General features: G+C 37.7%; 1 protein-coding gene across 2 annotated transcripts in view; it reads right to left on the reverse strand.

Moving 5' to 3' along the window:
- Positions 1 to 19,391, reverse strand: part of LOC124555731 — a 139,748-nt gene that overhangs the window by 31,425 nt on the left and 88,932 nt on the right. For both annotated transcript variants that reach the window (XM_047129752.1, XM_047129753.1), the window contains one exon: positions 4,685 to 4,983. In XM_047129752.1, the coding sequence (XP_046985708.1) occupies positions 4,685 to 4,983 (299 nt within the window). The remainder of the gene's footprint in view (positions 1 to 4,684; positions 4,984 to 19,391) is intronic.

A 19,391-nucleotide genomic window follows, 5' to 3' on the forward strand; every position in this document is an offset into this window, starting at 1 on the left:
AGAGAGAGAGAGAAAGAGAGAGAGAGAGAGAGAGAGAAAGAGAGAGAGAGAGAGAGAGAGAAGGGGGTGAGGGGGGATAATAGGAGATGGAATTTCAAATGAAGGAAATATGGGGTGTAGCTTTCAGAACTGTAGACATATGCTTACCTTACAGAAATGGTTAATTTGCAAATTAGGAGACTTTATTTAATATACTTAAACAAAACTGGATAACAGAAAGAGAATGGTCATTTAAGAACACATTAATCATCCTCACAAATTAATTTATAACTGGACTGGGTAAAGGTAACAAGCAATGGGCAAAAGAGGAACAGCTCATCAACTTCTACATTTGAGCAACCAACTTCTACATTTGAGCTATCAACACTGAATTAATTTGGCTTGCTACCTGAAGTAGGAGGGGAAGAGCCTCATAGAGCTGTAGGTTACAGTAGGGCGCAGCAGGCTTCTAGCCAAGAAACTCAGCATAGTGTCAGTACCAAAAGAGAGTAGGAAGATAAGAGTCTTGCTACTAGGTAGTAGCCATGGGAGGGGTTGTAGGCCAGATGGTGCAGGAAAAGTTAGGAGCACGGTTACTAGGTCACAAGTATTGTAAAGCCAAGTGCTAACCTTAGCCAGGTGACATAGGACACATCAAAATTGTGCAAAGGTTTTGGCAAAGAAGGTCATGTTATTAGAGTAGGTGCAGTAGTACACACCCTGGCTAATAACAGTAATTACAGCATTAAGGGTGACTTGGATAAAATAGGAGTAGCAATTACACACACAAATGTGAGTTTCATGGAGATCCTGCAGCTCCATGACCAGTGATGGGTTGATACTGGTGTAGGTCGTGTTAACTCTGAGTTGAGCATGTTATTGCTGACTGAAATGAATTCTCATATGAGTGCAGTGCCCATTACTACAATTGGGAGGTGGGGTTATACTAGACATGGCCCTCACCTGAATAGGAAAAATACATTGGCTGAACTTCTTGCAGGAAATGTACGGGAGGGGGGGCACAATCACACAATGCAAGGTCCCTGTGGTTACTGGTGTCAGAGGGCACATTTTTTACAGTTAGAATCAAGTTTCAGGCACCCTGTTTTGAAAGAAGTCGCTATAACAGGAGAGCCCCACAAGAATGCACAGAAAAGGAAGGTTAGCTTATTCCACCAAAATATTAGAGGATTGAGTACTAAGGTGGAAGAGCTTCTTGCCTCCTTGCAAAATTTAGAAGAAAAGATAGACATCCCATGCCTGTTTGAGCACCACATAACCATGGGGTTACATAAGTTACATATAAAAGATTACAGTCTAGCAGTTTACTCATGCAGAACTAATAAGGGAAAAAGAGGAGTTGTTGCATATATTAAGACAGAACACAAGTTCAAAAGCACTGATGCAAGCAGATTTTGTAGTGATCAGCACACAGAAGTGTGTGCTTGTGAATTAATGCTGAAAAACAGTTCACTTTTAATTGTAACAGTATATAGATCCCCACTGGGAAATTTTGAATTATTTATGAGGAACATGGATTCCTTACTGCGCTGTCTGTCAGATATCAGCAAGCAGTTTTTCTATAGGATTCTGATAGGAAAAATGATCTGGAAACCTTATTTGGATCTTACAATTTGCTCTCAGTAGTTAACTTTCCAACACGGATGGATAAAGGCAGTAGGTCCCTAATTGATAATGTTTTCTTTGATGAGGCACAAAGCAAGAAAATCACCGTTTACCCAGAAACAAATTCTGTCTCTGATCATGATGCACAGTTAATCAGGATAAATGACATATTGCCTTACAGTGTGGATATACCTCAGTGGAAGTCATTCAGAATCATTAATGACTACAGGGCAAATGTTTTTAAGAGTAGTTTACATGAAACAACCTGGGATGAAATTTTAAAAGAACTAAATGCCAATATAAAATTTAATGTATTCAATGATAAATTCACATCAGTATTAGAAAATAGCTTTCCATATAAGCTAATCAGAAGGGACATTAAACATCCATGTAAAAACCCACGGATCACTAAGGGATCTTGTGAAAGGAAAAGGGAAATTTATCTTTTGGCAAGAACAAGTAGAGACCCTGCAGTAGTTGCACACTACAAAAACTACTCAAAATTACTAAGAAAGGTTGTTAAAAAATCAAGGAACATGCAATTTATGTCAGAAATCAGTACATCTGACAACAGAGTTAAGGCAATATGGAATATAGTGAAGCAAGAGACAGGACAACCAACCACAGAAGAGTATAACATTACTACTGAATTGAATGGAAGGGCTATAAATGACAAGTCACAGGTAGCAAATGTATTTAATAATCATTTCTTAAACATAGTATAAAGCATAGGGACCAACAGTTCTAGAGAGATCACAGCAATATGTTGAAGAAGTAACTCTCTTAAAATTACATCATATGAATGTACCATCAACTTATACTTCTGAAATTAAGAGGGTCATACATTCTCTCAAGAATAAAACCTCTTCTGGTTTTGATGGTGTTTTCAATAGAGCACTAAAGATATGTTCCATACAATACGTCCAATATTGTCCGAAATATATAATGCATCACTAACTCAAGGTATTTTTCCAGAGAGACTAAAATATGCTGTTGTTAAACCCCTCTTTAAGAAAGGTGATAACAGATGTCAGTAACTACTGGCCTATTTCATTGCTGACATCATTTTCCAAATTTTTTGAGAAGGTGATGTATTCGAGAATAGTATCTCACTTTGGCAACAATAATATCTTCAGCAAATCACAGTTTGGGTTTCAGAACGGTCGCTCTATTGAGAATGCCATTTTCATGATCACACACCAGATATTACGAGGGTAATCCCGAAAGTAAGGTCTCCTATTTTTTTTATAAGTACATAGACCTGCTTATTTCTACAATGAAATCACGATTTTTATGATGAGGTGAAAGAAGAGGTTCATAACTTTCTGAACAGCATGGCAGTAAGCTGGTATGACATGGGCATACAAAAACTGCCACAGCGTCTACAAAAATGCATTGACAGAAATGGTGATTATGTCAAAAAATAGCTAAATCTTCAAGCTGTAAATTCATGTAAACCAATGTAGAAATAAACAGGTCTATGTACTTATAAACAAATAGGAGACCTTACTTTTGGGATTACCCTCGTACAAGCATTAAATAACAAAATAGCACTGGTAGGTATTTTCTGTGACCTATCCAAGGCATTTGATTGTGTGAATCATAGTATACTCCTAGATAAATTGAAGTTTTACAGGATTTATGGTGTAGCCAAACAATGGATTATGTCACATCTAACCAAAAGAATGCAAAAAGTTGTACTTAGTAGTAATTGAACCAACAGAGTCCAGGGACATAATTCTGACTTGGGAGAAATCATGTATAGTGTTCCTCAAGGCTCAGTCTTAGGTCCACTACTGTTTCTCATATATGTAAATGACCTACTGTCTAATGTACAACAAGCAGAATTAGTTCTTTTTGCAGATGACACCAGTATACATACAGAAATGGAAGAAATGGTGAACAAAGTTCTCAAAAGCATCATTGACTGGTTTTCTGCGAATCGTCTCATCCTGAATTTCATAAAGACACATCATATTCAGTTCTGCGCCTCTACAGGTACTGCACCAGTGACAAGTGTAACACATGGTGATGAAATAACACATAGGGCGGAAATTTCAAAATTTTTAAGTGTCCATATTGACGAGAACCTCAGTTGGAATTTTTTTTTTTTTTTTTTGGGAACTCCTAAAACAACTCAGTTCACCCACATTTGCACTTAGAATTATAGCAAATTTTGGGGAGAGAGAAATAAGTAAGTTGACATATTTTGCCTATTTTTATTCAGTAATGTCATATGGAATAATGTTCTGGGGTAACTCATCTTTATGAAAGGTCTTCATTGCCCAAAAATGTGCTCGCCCACGATCATACTGTGGACATCTGTTTAAGGAGTTGGGCATTCTGACTGCTGCTTCACAGTATATTTATTACCTCATGAAGTTTGTTGTAAATAATTCACTACAGTTCAAAAGGAACAATGAGGTACATAATTACGGCACTAGAAGAAAAAATGACATTCATTACTCAACATTAAGGTTGTCTTTAGCACAGAGAGGGGTGCACAACACTGCAACAAAAATTTTTGACCACTTACCCAGTGATATAAAATGTCTAAAAGACAACAAGGTAAAATTTGACAATAAATTGAAAAAGTTTCTCCTTGACAACACCTTCTATTCTGTAGAAGAATTTTTATGTTTTTAATGTGTAAAAGTTGGTGGGTAGGAACTGCTAACTCAATCTGTAAATATCGTTTCCATTTCAAGGAAAAAAAACAATAATTATATGGTGATGTTTAGAGTACAAATAGATGTACAAATTAATTTGCGATATTAATACAAAATGACTCGATCCACATCATGACAATTTATCGTGCAAAATGATCCATGGAACATGAAAATAACTAATTTACTAAAATTATTTCACAAGTTATTCCAAAACACATGTAACATTACTTTACAGCTGCAGTAGTAACAGTGCTGGATATGCAATAGCAGTAAGCAGTGTGTGTGCCCCACACACACACACACACACACACACACACACACACACAGAGAGAGAGAGAGAGAGAGAGAGAGAGAGAGAGAGAGAGAGCGAGAGAGAGAGCGCACTTTAATTGTCATTAAAGAGTACTTACGATATGATTATGGTTTGCCCGCACTCCACAATAGTATGTTTTTTTTCCTGAACAGTAAGCTTGGCACGGCACAAACTTGCTGAACGTTCTATGATTTGCTGTGGAACTACGTGTGTATCAGCATCTTCAATGAGCACCAGATATCCAAAGCTTGTCCAGCATTCTCTTGGTATATCAGTTGATCTCAGATCTCGAGATACATACATCTGACCTTTAACTTTTTTCACTTTTTTTAGTTTTTGTCTTCTTCTTCTTTTCATATTATTATTTCCTTGTTCAGTGTAAAATTCTTCTTCCGACTGGAACAACACAATCTCGCGGTAACAACTTTTCTTTCCTCTTGTCTGATATATACTAGCCATAAGGAGTAGTTTAACTGCAGTTTCTAAACATCAATAATTTATATGGAATAATATTCATATAATTAATGCACTTTGAAGGATGCATTTTGGAAGAGTAAGTATTTCAAAATTTGTGATTTATAAAGCTCAATAAAATTAAATTGCAATGCTAGATTAAAAACACACAATTTCCTGATATTTTAGACATTTCTGAAATTTCCTGAGATTACCCTGATTTTTCCATGTAAAATGTAATTCCCTGAGATTCCAGGTTTTCCAGAAAAATCACCACCCTCTTTTTACATAGTTTACACATAAGAAGCAAGCTAGTTAGTACTAAGAATCTGCCTATATGCCTTTTTTATTGTAAAAGAAAAGATGGTTAAAGTATAACATCCAATAGATGGTAAGGCCATTAGAGATAAAGCCCTAGTTCATTTGATCAAGGATGGGAAACTTTATTGGAAGAACTGTTTTAGGATTCTAATGCATAACTACCCATTACAAATTCCAGCAGCAGCCCTAATAATGACCACATTTCAGAACCACATATGAAGCGGTGCTGGAAGTATCAAAACACCTACAAAAATAGCAAAGGAGTGGGGAGTGATGTAATTCCAGCTGAGATACTAAAATATGGAGGAGAAGCACTGCACTCATGCTTTTTTTCCTCCCTTTTCCCCACTTGATACAGGTAATCTGTAAAACTGAGACCATACCAACAGAACGGTAAGAAGCATTAATAGTCCCTTTACATAAAAAAGGAAACTTCAGAAATTATAGGGGAATATCACTAGTTAACACAAACTATAAGATTTTATCTTTTTTATTGCTAAACCACTTGAAACCATAGGCATAAAATATAACTGCAGATTATCAAAATGGCTTTTGCAGAAATGGATCCACTATTGATGGTCCAAATGGCTCTGAGCACTATGGAACTTTACTTCTGAGGTCATCAGTCCCCTAGAACTTCGAAATACTTAAACCTAACTAACCTACGGACATCACACACATCCATGCCTGAGGCAGGATTCGAACCTGCAACCGTAGTGGAAGCGCGGTTCCAGACTGTAGCGCTTAGAACCGCCACTTCGGCCAGCGATCCACTACTGACAATATATTTGCAATCAAAACAATAAATGAAAGACTATGGGAATGTAAACAAAAAATATATTAATTTTCCCACCATTTTATAAAAAGCTTATGACTCCATTCACAGGAAAGCCTGCTGAATGTAATGACGGACTTGGGATTTCCAATTAAACTCGTGTAATTACCTAAAAAAAAAAAAAAAAAAAAAAAAAAAAAAAAAAAAAAAAAAAAAAAAAAAATAAATAAATTTTGTGCATAGATGATAATATAAGTAGGGTTTTGTGAAATGGAATAAAATCTGACCATTCAAAAATTAAAACTGGACTAATCACAGGGAGATCCTCTACCCCTTCCTCTCTTTAATGTAGCCTGGGAGAGAGTTGTGAGGAAAGAGGAAATTCAAACTACCACTTGCTGGGATACGCCAAAGAAATAAAGTTGACATTTTAGTGTATGTAGATGACGTAGCGCTCATTGGAAAAGTGAAGTAGAGATCAGACAATTATTCGTGGAGGTCTTAGAAGAACCATCTAAACTTGGTCTAAAAGTAAATGATCAGAAAACGAAATACATGGTAGTTCAAAAAGAGAGAGATTAACAAGACAACCATTCACATCTAATAATTGGCAAACATAAATTCGAATGCACTGAACAGTTCAAATTTCTGGGTGTAAAGATAATCAAACAAAATCAGAGACAAGCAGAAGTGAAAATGAGACTGCAAAATGCTAACAGAGTTTACTATTCCACACAAAAATTTCTAGTGCTGAAACTGCTGTCAAGGAAAACTAAAATGAGAACTATAAAACACAATTATCAGACCAGTCCTAACTTATGGAATAGAAACATGGAGTTGCACTAAAATGGAAGCACACCAGACACAAATGAATAAGAAAGTTGTTTGTACCACATACAAGTATCTGAAAACAAAATTTATAGGAAACACTTTGGTCCATACTATGATAATGAATTGCGAAGCTGGAAGAAATGACACAACACAGAAAGCCAAATGCTATCACAACAAGCAACAATAATGAGCAAAGCAAATAGCAAAAGACTTAAAGGGTGGGCCAACTGATGAGAATGAAAGATGGTTCAAGAATATTCATGGAGAAGTCATTTAACAAAGGACCAAAAGGAAGACCCAAGGAATACATGGATTAATGAAATTATAACAATATGCAACAAGATGTGCATAAATAATTGGCAGGAAGTAGCACAAGATAGAAGCATTCAGCACAGGAACTTCAAGTCGCTTAGAAGGAAAAGTTTTCATCTGAAATGATTTTGGAAAACCCAGTTCAAAACATGTTGGGGGGGGAGGGGGGGGGGGGGAGATTAGTACACTGACCTTTTGAAATACGAATCTAGTGTGTTAACCATTGCATCACTTCACTTGCTTTGTCATGTGAAACATTTCTGTGTTGGAAATGTGGTTATTTGTAGTCTTACATGTTTTCCATTTTATGTGAGTGGTATCCCATTGTGTTAAGTTAGATGGGCAACAGTTGAATCAAATACTAATCATGCACTGACGTTTACAGCTGCATTTTACCCAATTCAATTTTCCTGTCTGCATACCTACTTAATAAAGGACAGAGAATACAAATCAAACTGCTGGGCATTATGCATCTTCCGATTGGGTGCAGCTGTTGAGGATTCTTTTTCTTGAGACTTTTATGGCTGACAACATTTCTATCCATGCGAGGAACCATAGTTATACTTTGTGCAGTGAAAGAAGAGCGCTGACAGCTAAAAGCTGTGTTGCGAGCTTTCAACTGTGAAGTGCAAATGGCTGCTGTCTGTTCTGAAGCTAGGTGACAAAACAACAGTTGCCTAGAGAACTGTGGCAACACTGATGCATTGCAACAGAGATGTATACAAAATCATGTTATGTGATCACTTGTGCTACACTGACATGTGGCAGTGGTATGCCTGTCCATGTACACATTCATCATATGTCTCGTTCGTAATTAGATAAATTGACATAAATAAAGAACTGAACAAGTTTAAACATATCTAAATCTACAGAAAATTATATTACAATAATTGTCTTGAAGACTGCAACTTGATCCAAGTAGCAAATCACAAGATATTCAGGTTTTAATCCAGCAGATCAATCTAAATTCACAAGTGATAGAGGCAAGTGAGCTCTGCCATCATTGCAGAGAGTGATTGTGTTGGTCAAGGGAATGCAAGTCACTGGGGAGTAAATGAAGCCACAGTGTTGAGAAGGTTTTGAAGACAGGCTGATGGATATCAAGTGTGTCCCAAGCAAAAATACAGAGTGGTTCGCAGAAGCAGTCACCCCTTCCTTCTGACTGGGTGGAAGAGCCCAAAGTGTCATAAAAAGACAGAGGAAAAGTAATAAATGGTAAATAATGAACTGTAATAGTTAGAAGATAGGCAAAATTCTGACAGATCTCATTCAGCAAGTGTATCACATGGAGCTACCGATGGAATGTATTTTAATATCAGAAACATTAACAATTCTTAAAGATGATGGTGGAATGGATTTCTTGCCCAGAATGGGCAGCAATGGCGAGAACACATCATTGTTCAGGGGAACATGGGGGTAGCCTAAAGTGATTGGGCACGGTGAGAAACGCAACTCCACAGTTGTGGCAATATATGCTTTGTCTTTGTCCATATTACATAAATAATACATTTGCAGGTCGCAAAGGATGTGAATTTGGTGGTTATAAGTATTTTTGATTGGTGACAAATTCACAGACTTAGACAATGTCTGGCAATGCGAAAAGCTTATGAGTCGTGAAACCATTACAACAACTCAAGTAGATAAGTTTGGTGTCTTTGCTATTACAATATTTACTGCCTCAACGTTGTGACTTTATTGTCACTGATGACTAGAGACCAGACTATATGCATCATAAAAACCTTAAAATATGCGTGCAAATATGCATGAAAAATGTTTAAAAAATGGATGAAAATTGTCAAAATATGCAAGATCAAATAAAAAAAGGTAATTACTGCATGCATTATATCTCAAAGTCAAACGTGTGCATATCAATTACAAGTAAGAGCACCAGCCACACGTAAAATCTGTACATCTAGAATGCTGATATAATTTTCTGAATACTTTCTCTTGAGGTTAGGAAGAGGGCCTTTACGGGATTATTTTCTAAAAATTTGCAAAATGGGGACGCATTCTGTGTTTCAATAATTGTTCCTCCTTTGCTATTGCCGTTGGTAACAATCGGATGTGATGCGAGTGAGTTACAGTGAAACAATTGATACATACAGGACCAACATCAAGATATATCGCACACAGAGGGGCATGCTCAAAACTCTGTAATATTTAATTTAAAAAACAACTTACAATCATGAATTTTTTGAACAGCTTTAACTTTTAATTACTACTACTGGACCAAAGCATCATTTACAATTTGTTTTACATTATTCTACTATTGTAAACATAAATGGCCAAGTACTGTTCCAAATGTTCGGAAGTTCGACTGTGTCTTTGTTCACTCAAAACATTTTTATAAGCAAAAAAGGACCATTCTACATCAACTAAGGTAACTGGGCAGTATTTGAATTTGGGTGCTGTGTTGGCACTTAGTGTTTCTAGTAAAAGTTAACCAATCCCATTAATAAAACTATCATTTTGGCACAAGAGTTAAAAGCGTGAGTTATTGTTTAAAATGTTCTCAAACTTTTCTTTAAGTTTTCTAGGGAACACCTCCAGCAAAGAGAAGTTCACTAACATAACTAACATTAACTGAATAGATTCATTCAACTCTAAACCTTGAGTTTCAAGCTTTTTAATACTTCAGGTACATGGGAAAAAGAAGAGCTAATCACAGCAATGCTTTTGTAATACCGGAATCATTAAAGCTTCCTTGTACTGGCGAACTGCCAAACCTCTGCACTATCGAAGTCATTTATTACCCCTCTAATGGCCTCGAAATGTTCATTGTAAAACAACACAGCTTCAACCCACATACCCCAATGAGTTACCACTGGTTCAAGAGGTAAAGGAACATTCGGTAATTTTTCTTTGAAAGTCTTGATGCGATCAGGAGAAACACTTTCTTTGTGGATAACATCAGTTTATTTACATTCACAAACGTGGAACATACTTCTTCAGCAAGGCGATGTACTCCTGGAGCAAAGCACATCACATGAATCAAATTGGGATAAAATAATTGTGGGGCTTCTCCTGCTTTGATCATACAGGGAGCAGCATCTGAAATAAACACAAACACCCTTCCATCTGCAGAAGATTCTGGAAATATTGTCAGTATGTAATTTTTACACAATGTTGATTCATCTGGTATATTTTGATTTAAGCAATATTTGCACATGAAGCCTTTGGGGATAGGGTTTGTAACTTTGTGAAGAGGAATATTGCTTGCAATGAATGCTTCACATAGATCCATGTTACACCGACTTTTTTGGTTACCTGCAGACAAACCCCTGCTACTGCAACCTGCTCTTGTCAGAAGTTGTTGTCATGGCCCTTTCTTCTGCATTCCTGTGATATGAAGACTTATCTTGATATGCTGGTCTATTTGAAACTTTTTTTTGCATGAAACGGTTTTCTAACAAACTCGACAATATAAAAAAATTCCATCATATGTAAATGTTCCAGGATCGTCAGCTATCCCTGAAACAATGTTTCTTATTTCGGGTGGCATGGCCCACCTGTTCCTATTCCTCTTCTGTAATGATTTTGCTAGGCAGTGGCCTGCCTCTTGGTTAGCAACTGCACGCATTTCTATGTTGCGGTCAATCTGTGAGACATCAAAACTAGATCGAGCTAGAGAATGCCCATCTAAATTTTTAAAATATTGTAAACATAGAGTGCAAATATGCATCGTCACTAGTTTTTAGTTAAAATATGCAATAACCAGTGAAAAGGAGCCAAATATGCAACATGCAAATGCATATAATCCAGTCTCTACTGGTGACCCTTTGGTTGTGACAGGGAGAGGATTCAGTTATGTTGTGTTTGTTGAGAAAATGCCAGCGGTGTGGTAACTGTGTGATAGCAACTGTGTGGCAGGCACAGGTTTCAAAGCATAGCAGAACTGCGGCAGATTAGTATTGTGCATTCGGGAGCAAGTAACTTTCTCTTGTGTATTGGTAGTGTCAGGGTGAGCGTAAAAAGCTGTATTCCAAAGAGCACTGTGAATTCTGACTTTGTGCAGCTGCTGTAACAATTGCATACCTATAAAACACTGGGCCTTAACAATACATTAAGCCTTTACCAGATTTGCCTTAGAGTCATTTACAGGTGTAACAACTTGTCCGAAGTGTTATTTTCATAGCATATTTGTTATCAGAATTCATATGCTGGTGAGCAACATGCTGGTAGCTGTCCTACAAGTCAATTTGACAGGTGGGGAGGGTGTGACTGGACTTCGAAGAGGCAGAATCAAGACAGGACGTCACTCACAAGATCAAAGGACTTATGTTAGATTACCACTTCCTGATACAGGCAGTTTACATGTGGTATGTCATTGGTTAGGGTTTGGACTGTGGTTATTTTCTCTCATAGTAAATCAATGTGTGTTGTTTTGATTGATACATAAAAGGATAACAATTCAAATTTACAATGGGGATAAGGAAATAAGTTACAAGATGTGTGAAGCAGAGATGCTAAGCCCTTTTCTTTTGCCATATGTAGCATTTTTTCAAGAGCATTCATTCCCAGTTTTCGCACAATGCAAGTAACGACGTTTTTTGCTAATAACTGATCAATTTATGTGAGGTATAGCATACTGAAGATACAGAAAATTAAAGGCACTATTTAAAAATTAATTTAAAAACAGTTAGAATTTATTATGTCATTCCTATGCAATAGGTCAACAACTACAGCACATAAATCAAAAGGAAAGACAAATACGATAACCAATGCTTGAGCAGCCAAATTACCTGGACTGGAGTTTCGATGTCTCAAATTACACTTTATTGCTTTTCAGGCTGCCCTCAATGATTACTGATGATAACTCTGCTATCTCTGATGATAACTCTGCTACTGCTATACTAAGAACATTGCGTACACTATGCTTGTCTGTCCTCTTTTAGAATACTGCTATCCGTAGCAGATCGGATTGATGGAGTACACCGAAAAAATTCAAAGAAGAGCAGCACAATTTGTATTATTGCAAAATAGAGGAGAGAGTGCCACTGAAATGATGCAGGATTTGGGGTGGACATCATTTAACAAAGGCATTTTTCACTGCAGCGGAATCTTCTCACGAAATTCCAATCACCAACTTTCTCCTCCAAATGCAAAAATATTTTGTTGACACTGACCTACATGGGGAGGAACAATCACCATGATAAAATAAGACAAATCAGAGCTCGTGCAGAAAGATATATATATGTCCGTTCTTTCTGCGTACTATACGAGAGTGCAATAATTGAGAATTTTGAAGGTGGTTCGATGAACCCTCTCTGCAAGGCACTTAAATGTGATTTGCAGAGTATCCATGCAGATGTAGATGTAGAAGTAGAGGTAGAGGTAGAGGTTGATCCTCATCCACCACACATAGTAAAATATATTACAATCATTATGAATACAAAATTGTGACAACAGCTTTACACAAGTTTCGCTCATTAATGAGAATGAACTGTGCTAGGTAAGGGACAGGAAAATTTCCCAATAATGATAACATGAAACATAACATGAAATTAGCAGTTTTCAGCAAAATATTGTAACATCAGTGATTTTTTATGGAATTAGTGAAATTTATAATTTTCCTGTATAAAAATGTTATAAATCTGAAGACGACAGTCTACCAATATTCGTAGCTGATATGTACTGAATGTTGAAATTGCATTTTGCCTTCTTTTTTCCTCAAGGCTGAAGTTCATCTACAATATTAAAATGACAGTTCATGTCCCATGTTACGAATTAAGGTGTGATGTCAAAAAAAGCACCGAAACTGATAAAAAAATTAAGAGTGACTTTGGCAAAAATCACTAAATTTGGCAAAAAGTATACAACTTGGCAATAAACATGCTGAAACTGGCAGAAACATAACAGTGACAGTGATGAAAAATACCGAATTTATCAAAAGAAACAGTGAATCTGGGAAAACAGTAAGACTCAATCTGGTTAAAAAGGGTAACACTGAATCTGACAAGAAAGTAACACTGAATTTCACAAAAAAGTAACAATGAATTTGGCAAAAAGCTAATTCAGAACTTGGCACAAAAGAGCACCAAAATTGAAAAAAATAAACACTGGAGAAAAAAAACATGTAACACAGAAAATGGCAAAGAAATTGCAGTGCAACAGGCAAAATAGCACCTAATTTGATAACAAAACAGCACCGAATTTTGCAAAAAATAGCCTTGGAATTGGTCAAAAATAATACCTAAACTGTAAAAGTATAAAACCCTAAACTGAAAAAGTGTAAACACCTAAATTGGAAAAATATAACACTGGATTTGGCAAAAAGAATAACAAAATTGGAAAAAGTTACATTGAAATTGGAGAAAAAATATCACAAAAAAGGGGAGGGGGGAAGCATCGAAATTGGCAAGTAACAGTGACAGGGAAAAATGAATTTGGCAATAAAATACTACTGAACTTGACAAAAATAACACTGAAATTGGTAAAAAAACAACCACCGAATTTGGTCACAAAATAAAATGATTTTTTTCCTATTGCTAGTGGCCACGTGTTTTCCACCAGTGTTTTCTTCAATGCAACCCATCTGAGAAGCAAGGAAGATTAAGGTTTAATTTCCCTTTCAAGATGAGATAATTAGAGATAGAACACAAGCTCTGGTTGGACAATGGTGGTGGAGGGAACTGGCTGAATTCTTTTCACTGGAAACACCCAAGCATTCGCCGCTATCAGTTTAGTGAAACCAAGAAAAACCTCAATTAGGCTGGCCACATGGGACTTTAAATGTCATTCATCCAGAATGTGGTACAGTGTGCTAAAATTGTGCCACCTAAGTCAGTAAACTGCTCACAAGTTCCTGAAGCATGCACAATATTGAGAATATTGCAGATGTACAAAGCTGAATTCCACAGAATACTCAGAGTTTGCTCTAGGACAGTCATTCCAAATTTCATAAAGCTAACACAAAAAGAACATTCAGAAGACAAATATTTTTGTTGTGAGTAATGTGCCTTACAAACACTTAGCATTTCAAACTGACAATTACATCTTATCTTCATTTTAAAAATAAAACATACAAATAATTAAAAGACTGCTTTTTGTATGTTTATGTTAAATTAGATTTCACACTATAAACCACTTTCCAGAATATACAGGTCTAACTCCAACACCACCATCAAAATTCTGAATTTGTTCTGGGGTATTTTCCAACTGTTTTGGTACCAGCAGAAGAACGCTCCTATCAGAGCACAAAAAATGTGAATATTACAAAGGGTGTGACTTGAAAGTGGGGTACTTTCCTCAGCACCTTTTTCCCAAAAATTTTGACACGCAAACATATTCACTATTTTTTTTTTCCAACATGCAACTCACCTCAAACTCCCACAAGCTTCCCTAAATGTAACTCACACCCATTAGTCCACTGCTATAAGTTGTTCATACCTATCCACTCCCAGCTGCCCTTTCTCCTCACTCATTCAGCATCGTTCTCTCTTTGTCCCTCTCTGTCATTGTCTCCTGTGTCACAGTCACATTCCCTTCATTCTGTCCTACTAATACAGTCTCCAATCTCTGTCACTGTCTTGGTCTTTCTCTCTCTTACTGCTAATATCTCATTCCTTCCATACTTTCTACTACTACTGATGTCTCTCATACACTCTGTCTCTCATTATCAATGACTCTCACCTACTTCAACATTATCCCCTCACCCCTAGCTCTGTATCCTTCACTCTTTTCCTAGCACTGTTCTGTCCCTGTCAAGTATGTTCCATTGTTACTGTGTCCATCTTTTTCTCTCACACTGCCATTGTCTCCTTCACTCTTTCTATAACACAACCATTGTCTACTATCTTCCAGTATTTATTACTTTTCCATCTCTTTGTCACTGCCACTGCCCTCTTCTCTCTCACACCATAACAAAGTGCAAATATGTTTGCATACCAAAACTTTTGGGAGAATTTTTAAAGGTGCTGAGGACAGTAGAATGAGGCAGCTGGTACCCCACTTTTCAGTCAGAGTCTTTTATGTAAACATGAACATGTTTGCATTTTTTCCCACACTGGTTCCTTCTTTTCTCTGCTGCACCAGGACACCTAATGCATAAGAAAAGAAATGCATTGGCCACTAAAATGCCACTTATGTGAAACTGAAATAATGTGAAACTAATTTTACACCTCAGACCAGATTTCATGCACCAATAAGTTTTACATATGCTTCAACACTACAACACGAGGTTCCCAGACAATAACAGAAACACTTTACAGTATATGTCTTCATGCTACGTTACTTTATAAACTACATTATCACGTCACACCAGATTTTATGTGTATATTTTATGTGTACAAGCAGGAATACATCAAATGCATCATAAAAATTACAGCCATCTCATGCACGTAGCTGTCTCGGAATTTGCGGCTGGGTTTTGGATCCCAGAAAACGTGTTATTGGTGTTTCTCGATAATGGACGAAGATTTTTGAAAATGAAAAGGTTCTTCTAGAGAATATACCGTTAAAATTTGAGCAATTTGCTGAAGTTATTTATTATTTAGATTTCGCCTCATACCAGATTTTACATGCAGAAGTAGGGTAGCTTTTAATCTCTGTATCTTGGAAACACACAAAGATAGCAAGAAAATTTTCAAGGTAGTTTGAGATTGGAGTCTTAGGAATGTTATAAAAATTTCAGCCATTTGCTGCACACAGCCATCTTTGGAACTCTCGGTTGGGTTTTGGCCCGCTTGTGACGGCAAAAACATTTCTCAGGAACTGCCCATTAACTAATGGTGCCTCGATAAATCCTATGAAGCCCACCGTAGACCATGTCAAATGCAAAATGAACCAACTGATATGCACCACTTGCCTAAGCAGAAGGAAGTGTGTAATTTTCTTACTTTAACCCTGTACTGTAGGATACTGACACCAAGATGATCCTTTCGTTGGATATACAAATGGTCCCTTGCCAAAGGGCTATCCCAAACACCTAATCCTACATTTTTATCACCAACAGAACTTGAGGTAAAAGCACTGGAAAATTCAGTTTTTGTGCACGGCGTTTTGGAACATATTATGTACACATGCTGTCGTATGCACATCAATAAGGGGTGTATGGTCTCCAGTGGCTTAACACAGAGTAACTGCGTTTAGTTTGATTTCTTACCTCCATTTGTCTGTGTATTGCACTGAAAATACAGAAATGTGAATGGTACGTGCTGTGTGTTCTTTGGAAAATGTCTCACCCATTCATGGTACTTGCTGTTGTCAAGAGTAATGCTCACTTTACTCTTACCCTAAATTTTGCATTTTGGTGCTGTCTCAACTTTCTCGTTGACACAAGAACTAACAGCTCCAAAAACTAGGTACATCTTTTTGTAATTTCTAAGTACTAACATGATTACAAACTTGAAGAGGTTACTTGTGGAAATACACAGGATATCACTTTACAAGGCTTATTCGGTATGAGTAGATGAGAGCTCAGAGACCTCAGAGGGGAGCTAGGAGATATGATATGATATGATGTTTAGAAAATGCAAGAAGGTGTTAAGTTTCAGCTGTATGAGAGATGACAAAACAGTTTCAAAATAAAAGATATTGTCACGTAGAGGAAGGTGTATGTAGACGAATGACGAACACTAACTTCACTTAACGAAGATTTATTCAGCACTTGCATATACAAGAGCACAGAGAAAACTGCCTCTGACCAGAACACATATGGTATATATACAGTTACAGAACATTCCAGTACAATGATTCTTGCCATTTTTGAATACTTCTAGAATGTACTCGAACCGAATATAGAAACTAAAATTTCGCAGTTCAGGTCAGTTTGGAACTCACGACTCTCCATGCAACAGTCTAGTGTTACAACCACTACACTATGGCGACTGTGCTACTCCGTGAGACATTGCTCCCTCCTTAAGAGAACAGCGTCTCAGTGTTACGTCCTCCTAGTCCGGGAACGAGTCATCGGTCCTGCATACTCCTACTCCTGACGACTGATGTTCGCCCTGGTGGTGATCTCCTTAGAACTTCCCTTGCTGCTACGTTCTTCATCACCTTTCCGCTTGTTGCCTGTCACTGGAGCTTCAAATTTACCCTAGGTTGCAGGATCCTTAAAGGGCTTCATTCGAAGGACGTGGACCGTATCTCTGATCTTTCATCGTCTTGCACTGGGGTCGAAATATTCAACTTCATAAGTAACGTCAGACAACTGTCTTACAACCTTATAAGGTCCAAAGTAGCACCTGAGGGTCTTTTCAGAGAGACCAACCTTCCGAACAGGATGAAGATCCAGATGAGGTCACCAGGCTGGTATACAACAGGGCGGTGGCTCGCGTCATACCTTCGGCGATCGTTTTCTAGAGCCTGCCGTGTGCGGAGATGATCTAACTCCTCAGCTTCCTCAGCTCTGGTTAAGACCTTGCCGATGTAGTCATTGTCCACATGATCAGGTTGTAACGGAAACACAGTGTCCATCGTCGTCATCGCCTAACACCCGTGCACCAGAAACAATGGTGTAAATTCTGTGGTGTCTGGTTTGGCAGTGTTGTAGGCAAACATCACTAAAGGTAGCACCTCATCCCAATTGCTCTGCTCAAAATTGGCGAACATTGATAGCATGTCGGCCAAGGTCTTATTAAGGCGTTCAGTAAGCCCATTAGTTTGCGGATGGTAGGCAGTTGTCATGTAATGAGTAATGTTGCAGCAATGGTTTTCTTTGTCACAATATTCGATTGAAAAACTTTCCCTCGATCCATAATTAGCGACCTTGGGGCATAGTGTTTTAATACAATGTCTTCTATGATGAATTTGGCTACCTCAAATGTTTTGGTTGTTTTCGCAGCTTTTGTAATGGCGTAGCTCGTCAGATAATCAGTGCAAACAATAATCCATCTATTTCCACTAGTTGGCATTGGAAATCGTCCGAGGAGGTGAATCCCAACATGCTGGAAAGGCGTATTGGCTGGTGGAATTGGTATGAGTAAGCCAGGTGGTTTCTGAAGAACTGCCTTTCTCCTCTGGCACTCTCGACAGTGCGACACATAGTGACGGACACTCCTAAATAAACCTGGCCAGAAAAATCTCTTGCGGATTCTATTGTATATCTTAATAAATCCTAAATGTCTGGCCTCAGGTGTATCATGGAATTTCTGTAGAACATCTAAGCACATGTGTTTAGGAATCACTGGCAGCCACCTCTTTCCAAACGATCAAAGTTTTTCTTGCAAAGTAATCCATTAACTACCTTAAATTGTCCTCTCACATCCTCTGACCAATTTAAGGCAAGTATAATCTGAGATATATTTGCGTCCTCCTTCTATTCAGCAGATAGATCCTGGAGTGCAGCGAGATAGTGACTATCTTCATCAAAGTCTTGATGGTCTTGCATAGGGTTTCTTGAGAGACAGTCAGCATCTTGTTGTTTTCTTCCACTTTTGACCACTATGGTAATGTCATACTCTTGAAAACATAGTGCCCACCTGGCGAGTTGTCCTGTTGGATCCTCAAGACCTGTCAATCAACAAAGTGAATGATGGTCTGTAATAACTGTGAATGGCCTTCCATAGAGATACTGTCAAAATTTGCTCATGGCCCCAGATCACAGCAACACATTCTCTTTCTGTAGTTGAGTAGTTCCTCTCGGTTTTAGTAAGTGCCCTAGAAGCATAGGCTATACCCTTCTCTCTTCCATCCGAAATCTGCACCAGAACAGCACTGATCACATACCCACTGGTATCTGTGTGTAGCTCTGTAGGTGCTCTCTCATCATACAGACCAAGTACAGGGTTAGTCGTCAGTGCTTTTCGCAGCACATCGAAAGAATCTTGTTGAGCACCACCACAGATAAATTCAGCATGGGCTTTTAACAACTCTTGGAGTGGCCTAGCTTTGATACAAAAGTCTTTGATAAAACGACGGTAACAAGAACACAATCCGAGGAAGCTTCTCACATCTCTAATAATTTTAGGAATAGGAAATTCCGTTATAGCTCTCACCTCTTCTGGGTCTGGCCGCACACCTTCGTTTGACACAAGGTGTCCAAGTATTTTGATTTTTTTCCCTCCAAAGAGACACTTTCTTGGATTAAGTTTCAGTCCGGCTTGTTGGAGACACTTAAGAACGGCCCTCAGTCTTTTTATCTGTTCATCCGACGTCTCTGAGACCACTG

Source organism: Schistocerca americana, chromosome X, assembly GCF_021461395.2.
Source record: "Schistocerca americana isolate TAMUIC-IGC-003095 chromosome X, iqSchAmer2.1, whole genome shotgun sequence".
Lineage (NCBI taxonomy): Eukaryota > Metazoa > Arthropoda > Insecta > Orthoptera > Acrididae > Schistocerca > Schistocerca americana.